Raw genomic sequence first — 12708 nt, forward strand, 5'->3', positions numbered from 1 at the left:
AAGTGTATAAGTCCTGCTAAGAGTTGCTTTCCCAAAATGCAGCACCTCGCATTTATCTGAATTAAACTCCATCTGCCACTTCTCAGCCCATTGGCCCATCTGGTCCAGATCCTGTTGTAATCTGAGGTAACCCTCTTCACTATTCACTACACCTCCAAATTTGGTGTCATCTGCAAACTTACTAACTATATCTCTTATGCTCACATCCAAATCATTTGGCCTCATCTCAAATCAAAATTGCCTTTGCATATATTCTTTTTGGATAGGAGGAAAATAATTCCTGCTTTCAGTCTGTCAGTCCTGTCAGAATTTTCAATGAGATTCTTCCCTTCACCCCCAACTCAATCTTCTCAACTCCAGTCAGTACAGGCCTTGTTGACCCAATTTCTCCTTATACAACACAGCTGTTTTCCAAGGAATCAGTCTGGTGAACCTTCATTTTATTTCTTCTAAGGCAAAAATATTTCTTCTTAAGGAGAGAGACCAAAACAAGGTGCAACTGCAGCTGAAGTTTTGCACAAAGGCCACGTAGAGCTGCAGTAAGACTTCTGGCCCTATACTCAAACCCTCTCACAATGAAGGCTAACATTCCATTTGTCTCCTCGCTACATGACCATGTTTGCTTTCAGTGACTGGTGTACAAGGACATCCACATCCCTTTGCACACCAACATTTCAAAATCTATCACCATTTAATTAATAATTTGCCTGTTCTTCCTACCGAAGAGGACAACTTCAGAATTTCCATGTTATATTATACTGAATTTGCCATGCATATGATCACTTACTCAACTTGTATATATCACCCTGAAGTCAATCTATATGCTCTTCATCAGTCTCAATCTTAATTCCGGACTCCCCAAATTCTATCCACTATCTGGAAGGCGCAAATCAAGACTGGAATGAAATACTCTCCACTTGCCTAGATGGGTGCAGTTCCAACAACACACAAGTTCAATACCATCAGGAGTGGTACTTGATTGGCACCCCATCTACCACACTAAATATTCACTCCCTCCACTCATGCAGCAATACATAATCTGCAAAATGCACAGCGACAGTTCATCTTTGACAGCACATTCCAAATCAAACTCTCTACCACTCAGGAGGAAAGATAAACAGATGCACAGGAACGAGACTATTGACAAGGTCCCTTCCAAGCCACAAACCATTTGGAGAGGGAACTATACTATACTTCCTTCATTGTTGTGGAGTCAGATTCTGGGACTCCCTTCCACAAACACTATGGGTGTACCTACTATCAAACGGACTACAGTGGCTCAAGAAGGCTACTCACCATGACCCTCTCATGAATAATTAGGAATGGGCAATTAATGTTGGCCTAGCTAGTGATGTGCCTATTATCTGAAAGAATGAAAACAGTAAGGTGTTTTGTGAAAATCAGCAAGAAAACATTAGTAAGTATTTTAAGATAATCGAATTAAAGTAAAATTCAATGATAAAAAATGCTTAATTTCACGCATTGTTTTATTTAAGAGAATAAAAATTAACTTGCTGGAGAAATTTTTATACAATGCAAGCACTACAGTGAGTTTGTTCAGAGGAGATGGGTGTAAACTCATGTCGATGGTTCCCAGTTTAGTAAATTCCTACTTTCAGCAGCACCAAAAATGGATAGCTGCAAATGAAGGTCAAGGTGCTTCGCCAAATCAAGGTTAGAAAGGGAAAGAAGGTAAATTATAGAATTAGGGCAGAAAAGGAATTAAAAAGATTTTCCCTGGAGCTTCGGAGGCTGAGGGGTAACCTTATAGAGGTTTACAAAATCATGAGGGGCATGGATAGGATAAATAGACAAAGCCTTTTCCCTGGAGTCGGGGAGTCCAGAAACTAGAGGGCATAGGTTTAGGGTGAGAGGGGAAAGATATAAAAGAAACCTAAGGGGCAACTTCTTCACGTAGAGGGTAATATGTGTATGGAATGAGCTGCCAGAGGAAGTGGTGGAGGCTCATACAATTGCAACATTTAAAAGGTTGAAACTTTATTGCTGGAACAGCACAGCAGGTCAGGCAGCATCCAGGGAACAGGAGATTCGACCTTTCAGGCACAGGCCCTTCTTCAGGAATGAGCAGAGAGTGTTCAGCAGGAGAAGATAAAAGGTAGGGAGGAGGGACTTGGAGGAGGGGAGTTGGAAATGTGATAGGTGGAAAGAGGTCAAGGTGAGGGTGATAGGTCGGAGTAGGATGGAGGCGGAGAGGTCAAGAAGAAGACAGCAGGTCAGGAAGGCGGTGCCGGGCTGGAGGGATCCGGCTGAGACAAGGTGGGGGGAGGGGGGATGAAGAAACTGGTGAAGTCCAAGTTCATCCCCTGCGGTTGGAGGGTTCCCAGTCGGAAGATAAGACGCCCCTCCTCCGACCGTCGGGTTGTTGTGGTTTGGCGGTGGATGAGTCCAATGACCTGCATATCCTCGGTGGAGTGGGAGGGGGAGTTGAAATGCTGTGCCACAGGTTGGTGGGGTTGGTTCGTCCGGGTGGCCCAGAAGTGCTCTCTGAATCGCTCCGCAAGTAGGCGGCCAGGCCGCCTACTTGCGGAGCGATTCAGAGAGCACCTCTGGGCCACCCGGACGAACCAACCCAACCAACCTGTAGCACAGCATTTAAACTCCCCCTCCCACTCCACCGAGGATATGCAGGTCATTGGACTCATCCACCGCCAAACCACAACAACCCGACGGTCGGAGGAGGAGCGTCTTATCTTCCGACTGGGAACCCTCCAACCACAGGGGATGAACTTGGACTTCACCAGTTTCTTCATCCCCCCTCCCCCCACCTTGTCTCAGCCGAATCCCTCCAGCCCGGCACCGCCTTCCTGACCTGCAGTCTTCTTCTTGACCTCTCCGCCTCCACCCTACCCCGACCTATCACCCTCACCTTGACCTCTTTCCACCTATCACATTTCCAACGCCCCTCCTCCAAGTCCCTCCTCCCTACCTTTTATCTTCTCCTGCTGAACACTCTCTGCTCATTCCTAAAGAAGGGCCTGTGCCCGAAACGTCGAATCTCCTATTCCCCGTGGGAGCACGAGGTAGGGCCGATACAGTCATCAATGTAGCGGAGGAAAAGATGGGGGGTGGGGCCAGTGTAGTTGTGGAAGATGGATTGTTCCACATACCCTACGAAGAGGCAGGCATAGCTGGGGCCCCTGCGGGTGCCCATGGCTACTCCTTTTGTTTGGGGGAAGTGGGAGGATTGGAAAGAAAAGTTGTTCAGGGTGAGGACCAGTTCGGTCAGTCGAAGGAGGGTGTCGGTGGAAGGGTACTGGGTGGTACGGCGGGAAAGGAAGAAGCGGAGTGCTTTGAGTCCTTCGTGATGGGGGATGGAGGTGTACAGGGACTGGATGTCCATGGTGAAGATGAGGCATTGGGGACCGGGGGAGCGGGAATCCTGGAGGAGGTGGAGGGCGTGGGTGGTGTCACGAACGTAGGTGGGGAGTTCTTGGACTAATGGGGACAGGACCGTGTCGAGGTATGCCGAGATGAGTTCGGTTGGGCAGGAGCAGGCTGAGACGATGGGTCGTCCGGGGCAGTCAGGTTTGTGGATTTTGGGCAGGAGGTAGAAACGGGGTATTTGGATGAGTAGGAAGTGTTTGGAAGGATATGGGCCAGGTGCTGGCAGGTAGGACTTAATTGGGTTGGGATATCTGGTCGGCATGGATGGGTTGGACCAAAGGGTCTGTTTCCGTGCTATACACCTCTATGACTCTGTGAGTCTAGGTGTGGAGCTCTTCATAAGACATCTTTACACTTTTACTCAATTCTTTTTGTAATAAAAGCCAGTATACCATTTGCCACCTTAAATTGCTTGCTGTACCTTCATGTCAATTTTCCGTAACTCATGACCAAGGATACTTGGGTCTCTTTGAACTGAATCACTTCCCAGTCACTTACCATTTAAGTAGTACACTGAAATTTCTATTGTCCTACCAGAGTGGCTAACCTTTCATTTTTTTCGCATTGTATTCCATCTTCAAATTTTTTGCCACCCATTTAGTCTGTTCTTACAACTTGTACTTCTACAAGTCATTTGCAAACTTGGAAATATTGCAATTAATTCCTACATCAAAATTAGTGATACAGATTGTGAATTATGAGGGGTTCAACCACTGTTCCATGCTTGACTTACTAGTCACAGCGTACTAACCCAAAAATAACTGTATATTTCTGCTGTCTGTTTTCTGTCCACGGTCTATACGAGCATAATTCTCACACCCCATCCCACGTGCTCTAATTACGTTTACTACTCTCTTGTGTGGAACATTATCAACAGCTTTCTGAAATCTAAATATACCGCATCCATTGGATTTACCCTCCTTTACTTCACTAGTGACATGCAGGTGTGTGAAACATATTTCCCTTTTGTACATCCATGTTGACTCCACCAACCAAACATTTTCTAAGTGTACTTTTATCATAGATTCTAGCATGTTGCCTATGGGTGATGTTAGACTAACAGGTCTGTCTTTCCCAGTTTTCTTTCTCCCTTCTTTCTTTAACTGTGGGGTTGCTTTTGTAACCTTCCATTCTTCTGGAACCAGTCCAGAATCCAGGTTTAATCAAATTTGAAATTTTGACTACCAATGCATCAACTATCTTTACAACCACTTCTTTCAACACAGAGCTGTAGGACATCAGGTCCAGAGCATTAATCTACTTTAAAGTCTATTAATTTCGCTACTATATTAAAAAATAACTGTTGTTGTTGATTCGCCATTGTCTTACCAGACCATCTGCTCTCTCATTAGAGACAGAAGCAATTGGTGGTGATTTAACCTGAGGGCCACCAGGGAAGAGGTTGAGAAGGAGGGTCCTTCATGGTAACTCAAACCAGTGATGGGAATTCAACCCACACTGTTGGCATCACACTGCTCTGTAAACCAAAGATCCAGCCAACTGAGCTAAACTGATTCTCTTGCCATGCCTTGCTTGCTTCAAATTCTCATTAATAAGAGTTTTTTTAGGTTATTATAAGGAGTTACTGACAGCGAACAGTAGGTTCCAAAGTATGCAAGTGATTTCATTTGAAAACCATTCAGCCTTACAGGCCTTACTAATGCCGATGATACAAAGATAGGTAGGAAGGTAAATTATGAAGAGAACATAAGGAGACTGCAAAAGGATATAAGTGAATGTGGGAAAGAAATGACCACCGGAGTATAATGTGGAAATGTAACTTGTCCGCTTTGGAAGGGAAAATAGAAAAGCAATATATTATTAAAGTGGAAATAGTTTGCAGATCTCTAAGTTACAGAGGGATCATGAATGATTAACGTTCAAGTACAGCAAGTGGTTAGAGATGAAGTAGAATTTTGTACGTTATTACAAGTGGAATGGCTCGTAAAGTTTAGTGATACTTTGTTGTACTGAAAACAAAAACTGTGGAGATCACAGCAGGTCAGGCAGCATCCATGGAGAGAAAGCAAGCTAACGTTTCAAATCTAGATGATTCTTCATTAGTATATTGGGAATTAGTATATTTAGTATTTTGGTCTTCGGAACACTCTTCCTCAGCATGATGGAGGTAGAGCCATTGAATATTTTTAAGACAGAGTTAAGTAGATTTTTGTCTAATGAAAGAGACAAAAGGATAGTCAGGAAAATGGATTGAGGCTGCGACCGAATCAACTATAATCTTACTGAATGGCAAAAAGAAGCTCAAGGGTCCAAATGGCCTACACCTGCTAATTTGTATGTTTCTATGTTCGCTTCATTTAACTCTTGAGGCTGGGAGACCTCGTATTGAGCTGTCCCAGAGATTTGCCCAGCTTTCCAGCAGTGAGACACACAACGTAGCTAAGCTGTTCCAAACCCCTTGACCTTGATGTTTCCACACAACTGCATGACTGAGATTAGGGATCAACATAGGGGCATCAAATTGTCTAGCTTTAAGTAAACAATATTGATGCTGCGGTACACCGCATGTTGTGTAAAGAACTGACAAATTATTTAGTTGAAAGAGAAGTAAATGTGACACAAACATTTTATTCCTGTGGTTCATTTTAAACATTTTGTTGTACCTATTATTAGCTTATTTCATGTTTCTGGTCCATTGGCCTCACCAAAGTGTTTTTGTGCAGTGGGCATTAAGTTGCGTCAAATGTGGCATAAACCATGAAAAATCATCCTTTACCTTTTATCTTTTTTAAATATAGTCATACAGCTGCACAACACAGAAATAGACCCTTCGTTCCAATTTGTTCATGCCGACCAGATGTCCTAAATTAATCTAGTCCCATTTGCCAGCATGTGGCCCATCTCCTTCTAAACCCTTCCTATTCATATACCCATCCAGATGCCCTTTAAATGTTATAATTGTACCAGCTTCCTCCACTTCCTCTGGCAGCTCATTCCATACACTCACCACCCTTTGTGTGAAAAAGTTACCCCTTAGGCATACACTCACCACCCTTTGTGTGAAAAAGTTACCCCTTAGGTGCCTTTTAAATCTTTCCCCTTTCACCTTAAACCTCTAGTTTTGGACTTCCCACCGCTGGGAAAGTACCTTGTCTATTTACCATATCCATGCCCCTCGTGATTTTATAAAGCACTATAAAGGTCACCTCCAGCTGCAGTCTATTCAGCCTCTCCCTATAGCTGAAATCCTCCAAGCCTGGCAACATCCTTGTAAATCTTTTCTAAACCCTTTCAACTTTCACAACATCTTTCTGACAGGAAGGAGACCAGAATTGCACGCAATATTCCAACAGTAGCCTAACCAATGTCCTGTAGCCGCAACATGACCTCCCAACTCCTGTACTCAATACTCTGACCAATAAAGGAAAGCATACCAAACACCTTCTTCCCTATCATATCCACTTGCGACACTACTTTCAAGGAGCTATGAACCTGCACTCCAAGGTATCTTTGTTCAGCAAAACTCCCTATGACCTTACCATTAAGTGTATAAGTCCTGCTAAGAGTTGCTTTCCCAAAATGCAGCACCTCACATTTATCTGAATTAAACTCCATCTGCCACTTCTCAGCCCACTGGCCCATCTGATCAAGATCCCGATGTAATCTGAGGTAATCTTCTTTGCTGTCCACTGCACCCCCAATTCTGGTGTCATCTGCAAACTTACTAACTAACACCTACAGAAGTGTGCACAGATTTGGCCTCCTTATCTGAGGAAGATTATACCATAGACAGAATTCATCAAGAAGGGTCATCAAACTAATTTCTAAAATAGGGGAAATTGTCCTATGAGTAAAGATTAAATAAGACAAGCCCTACTTTCTCTGCAGTTTAGAATAATGAGAACTGACTGTGTTCAAACATGTGAAATCGACAGAGATGATATAGAAAGTATGTTTCCTCTGGAGGGTGAAGGCACTTCAAGCAGAGGATACTGTCTCAGAATAAAGGACTGGACAATTAGGACTGAGATGAGGAGGAACTTTTCCACTCGGGTGATGAATCTTTGGAATCCTCTGCCCAGAGGTTTGTACAAGGTCAGTGCTGAGTACATAACAGACTGAGATTTTTAGACTTGCACAGATTGAGAACATCAAGGGATACAGGTATGGTGCAAGAAAATAGTTTTGACGTTCAATTTCATCAAATTCAGGCACAATTTCATCAAATAGATAACGAGGCTTGAATGGCTGAAGGACTTAGTCCTGCCCCCTTTTTCTTATGCTGTTAAAGGAATTCTGCCACTGAACAGTGTGTGTAAGGAAAGAAAAGAGCTATGTGAATTTGTAACAATTCTGAATAAAACATTTGGACTAATATCTACCACAGTCCAAAACACTACTAGTTACACAATAGAAAGAAATGGCAAACATGATGGTTAGTAAGAGCAGCCAGATACATTAAAATACTATTCTTAACTACACAATAGTCATGACTTTGCATCTACAAAAAAAAAACATAGATACTTTAAGAAAGCACAGCCATGCAGTGATTTAAACAGCACATTTCCAAGCATTTAGCACCATACCTCTTCCATGGTTTCCTCAACTTCAGTATGAACAGGTTCAGGAGATCGTAAGCTGATTGGCACAAAAGCTGGAACTTTGTTGACCTCCTCAGGATTGATGAGATAGACATCATCCTCTTCTACTGGCTCAGGTTCATCATCATCATCATCATCATCTTCCTGGGATGCTCTCAAGGTCACAAGTTTCGCTTTTGAAATTCCCTGACCTTTCCCAGCATTCTTAGTTACAGTCTCCTTCTTACTCAAGCTTTTGCTGAGTTTGGGTTTAGTTTTTTGAGACCGTGCACGTCTACTCCTGCTTTTATCCTCACTTTCTGCCTCAGGTAATAATGGAGAAGCTGCTGATGGTTTATGTTCTGCTGAAGATTTATAAAATGCTGTTGGTCTGGGCTGCCTTCCAGACCTACAAAAGAAAAAGAGTTTTACTTTTTTGGGTTTTAAGCAACAGTATCTAAAACATATTTTAATATAATCAATGGCCTGGTAAAATCAACGAAAACAGAAGATAATATTGTGTCTTCATTGCTAGATCCACTAATTAATTTTGTTTACTGCAATATAAACCCACTTATGCTGTATTTTGAACAACACTACTTCAGATAACATTCATGTTTCAAATGTTCACCAGAAATATTAGTTACCCTTACATCACTGAAGCACTGTAATTAATTTGGAGTTTTATTTACAAGAAGGAAGCTACTAGTTTAAGAACAGAAGCGAATTAGATGTACTGACAATATTCTTTTCTCTTTAATGAAGGACTGCAGCAAAAGTGATTGGAATGCTCCTAGATCTCAAGAGTGTATTTTTAAATTCAGTAACGGGACATGCTGACATTGCTTGGGCGAATATTTATTGCCCATCCCTAGTTGTCCTCGGGAAGGTGATGGTGAGCTGCATTCTTGAACTGCTGCAGTCCTTGTGTTGTAGATAGATTCACAATGTCACAAAGGAGGGAATTCATGGATTTTGATCCAACGGCATTGGATCACAGAACAGTGATACATTTCCAAGTATGGATGGTGAGTAGCTTGGAAGGGAACTTGCAGGTGGTGGTGATTCCATGTATTTGCTATCAACGGCCTTCTAGATGGAAATTGTCATGGGTTTAGAAGATGCTGTTTAAGGAGCTTTGCTGAATTTTTGCAGTGCATCTTGTAGATTGTAAACACTGCTGCTAAAGTGGGTTGATTTGCTTTGGATGGTGTCAAGCTTAAGCTGTCCCCATCCAGACAAGTGGGAAGAATTCCATCACACTCCTGACTTATGCCTTGTAGATGGTGGTCAGGCTTTGGGGACTCAGGAAAACGTTTCTCTGCTGCAAGATTTCCAGCCTCTCACATGCTCTTGTTGCTGTTATATTTATAGTGTTGATCCAGTTCAGTTTCTGGTCAATAGTAAACCCTAAGAAATTGACAGATGGTAATGCCATTGAATGACCACCTCCAACAAGAAATGATGGTTAGATTCTCTCTTGTTGGAGATGGTCATTGCCTGGCACTTGTGGAGCATGAATGTTACTTGCCACTTTAGCCCGAGCCTGAATATTTTCCAGATCTTGCTGCATTTGGACATGGATTGCTTCAGTATCTGAGGAGTTGCAAATGGTGCTGAACTTTGCGTAATCAACGGTGAAGTTTGTTGATTAATCAGCTTAAGATGAGACAGGAATAAGTAATGATCTCATTGCCAGGGATCCTCTTGGAAGAAGCAATCACAGTATGGTTGAATTTAGAATACGGATAGAAAGTGTGAAGATAAATTCCAATACCAAGTTCCTGTGCTTAAACAGAGGAGACCACAACAGGATGAGGGAGGAGTTGGCTAAACTAGACTGGAAGCAAAGACTTTATGGTGGGACAGTCGACATACAGTGGAGGACTTTCAAAGCAATTTTTCCAAGTGTTCAGCAGAAGTACAGGCCAGTGAAAAGGAGGAACTGTAGGAAAAGGGGTAATGAGCCATGAGTATCTAAGGAAATAAGGGATGCTATCAAACTAAAAGAGAAGGCATACGAAGTGGCAAAGACCAGCGGGAAACAAGAAGACTGGGAAAACTTTAAAGATCAGCAGAAAACTACAAAAAGAACTACAAAGAAGAGTAAAATAGATTATGAGAGTAAACTAACTCAGAATATAAAGATAGATAGCAAAAGTTTCTATAAATATATAAACTGAAAAAGAGTGGCTAAGGTAAACACTGGTCCGTTACAGGATGAGAAGGGGCATTTAGTAATGGGATATGAGGAAATGGCCAAGGCATTGAACAGGTATTTTGTGTCAGTCTTCACAGTGGAGGACACGAATAACAAGGAAATGAAGGTAGGTGAAGACCTGGAAATAATCATTATCATGAAAGAGGTAATGTTGGGCAAGCTAATCGACCTAAAAGGTAGACAAGTCTCCTGGCCCTGATGGAATGCATCCCAGGGTACTAAAAGAGATGGCGGGAGTGATAGCAAATGCACTTGTGGTAATTTCCAAAATTCGCTGGACTCTGGCAGTTCCAGCAGATTTACATCACATTTGCCATTTTCCACTGTTTAAAAATGGAGGGAGACAAAAAATGGGAAATTATAGACCAGTTAGCTTAGCTTTTGTAGTGGGGAAAATGCTTGAATCTTTTATTAAAGGAAGAAATAGCAAGACATCAAGATTGAAATTGTCCCATTGGGCAGATGCAGCATGTGTTTATGAAGGGCAGGTAAAGCTTAACTAATCTACTGGAATTCTACGATGGCATTATGAGCACAATGGACAACAGCAATCCAGTAGATGTGGTGTATATAGATTTCCAAAAGGCATTTGACAAGTTGCTGCACAAAAGACTGCTGCATAAAACAAAGATGCACGGCATTAGGGGCAATGTATTATTATAGGGAGAGTTTTGGTTAACTAATAGAAAGCAAAGAGTGGGAATAAATGAGTGTTTTTCTAGTTGGCAATCAGTGACTAGTGATATTCCTCAGGGAACAGTTTTGGGACCACAGTCATTCATAATTTACACAAAAGATTTGGAATTGGGGGACCCCGTATAATGTGGCAAAATTTGCAGATGATACTAAGATGAGTGGTAGAGCAAAGTGTGCACAGGACTGTGAAACTTTGCAAAGGGACATAGATAATTTGAGTGAGTGAGCAAAGGTCTGGCAGATGGAATAAATGTCAAGTCATCCATTTTGGTAGGAATAACAGTAAAAAGGACTATTATTTGAATGGTAAATGAATTTCAGCATGCTGCTGTTCAAGGGGATTTGGGTGCCCTTGTGCATGAATCATGTTGGTCTGCAGGTACAACAGGTAATTAAGAAGGCAACTAGAATTTTGCCTTCACTGCTAAAGAGATGGAGTTTAAAAGCAGGGAGGTTATGCATCTGTACAGAGTGCTGGTGAGGCCACACCTGGAGTATTGCGTGGAGTTTTGGTCTCCTTACTTGAGAAAGGATGTACTGGCACTAGAGAGGGTGTAGAGGAGGTTCACTAGGTTGATTCCAGAGTTGATGGGGTTGGCTTATGAGGAGAGAGTGAGTAGACTGGGGTTATATTCATTGGAATTAGAAGAATGAGAGGGGACCTTACAGAAAAATATAAAAATATGAAGGGAATAGATAAGATAGAAGGAGAGAGGACGTTTCCACTGGTGGTTGAAACCAAGACAAAAGGGCGTAGCCTCAAAATTAGGGGGAGCAGGTTTCAGACCAAATTGAGAAGGAACTTTTTCACCCAGAGGGTTGTAAATTTATGGAATGATATCCCAGTGAAGTAGTTGAGACTTCCTCATTGAATATTTTTAAAACTAAGATAGATAAAGTTTTGAAGAGTAAAGGAATATGGTGAGAGGGCAGCGAAATGGAGCTGAGGCCATACAAAGATTAGCCATGATCTTATTTAACAGCAGAGCAGGCTTGAAGGGCCAGATGGCTTACTCCTGCTCTTATTTCTTATGTTCTTTCTTAGGTTATATTCTTATGTTAATTCTTCAGGTCAACTTGTTATTCGTCAATACAGATATAATTGTCAAATGAAATTACATGCTCAAAGGGTCACCTTCCATGTGGTCAATGTGGAATGAGCATTTCTTAATTTTGTTCCTCCCACAAATTTAGGGCAGTAAAGGCTAATGGCAATATTCTTACTGTAATTTGAGAGAAATAAGTTCAAAAGAGGAACAGAATCATATATCACTCTTATCCCTATGACAGAATGGCAAATTACATGATAAGCTTATTTCTTGATAATGAGGCATTCATCAGAAAAATAGAACAGATACAGGCATTCAATGTTCGAGATACTGAGGTCTTCCAAATCTTCTTTTTCATATTTCAATAATATATAATTGTCAAAAAGTGTACCCTTTTTCTTTGCACAATACCTAGTTGGTTTGCTAATAATGTTGTCCTGGATGGAATCCAGCTTCAAATCTTCATGTTCTTCCTGACCGTCACACTCAGATGGCATTCCTGATTGCTGCAATTTGTTAGAATCCTGCCAGCCTCTTTGCGACATCTCAGAATCTAAAGCCATAATACTTTGTGTCTCTATTTCCATAGAATTAGTGGCTGCCTCCAGAGACTGCACTTTTGACTAAAAGCCAAAGTACAAAACAGTTTTAAAGTTAGACAAATATCCAAGTTTGGTACCATAACCAAACAGGTTAATAAGAAAGTTATACTATCTATCTACATTGTCTAAAACAGAGATTTAAGAGTAACTGAAGATACAGTACTGAAATATTTGTTTTTTTTAAATTTAATATT

The 12708-nt window shown here is 41.7% G+C and overlaps 1 protein-coding gene across 1 annotated transcript in view; it reads right to left on the reverse strand.

Moving 5' to 3' along the window:
* Positions 1–12708, reverse strand: part of LOC122558916 (transcription factor TFIIIB component B'' homolog) — a 95511-nt gene that overhangs the window by 38449 nt on the left and 44354 nt on the right. Inside the window, exons 16-17 of the mRNA XM_043707870.1 lie at positions 12324–12535; positions 7953–8355 (exon numbers count right to left, since the gene is read on the reverse strand). Of these exons, the coding sequence (XP_043563805.1) occupies positions 7953–8355; positions 12324–12535 (615 nt within the window). The remainder of the gene's footprint in view (positions 1–7952; positions 8356–12323; positions 12536–12708) is intronic.

Source organism: Chiloscyllium plagiosum, chromosome 2, assembly GCF_004010195.1.
Source record: "Chiloscyllium plagiosum isolate BGI_BamShark_2017 chromosome 2, ASM401019v2, whole genome shotgun sequence".
Lineage (NCBI taxonomy): Eukaryota > Metazoa > Chordata > Chondrichthyes > Orectolobiformes > Hemiscylliidae > Chiloscyllium > Chiloscyllium plagiosum.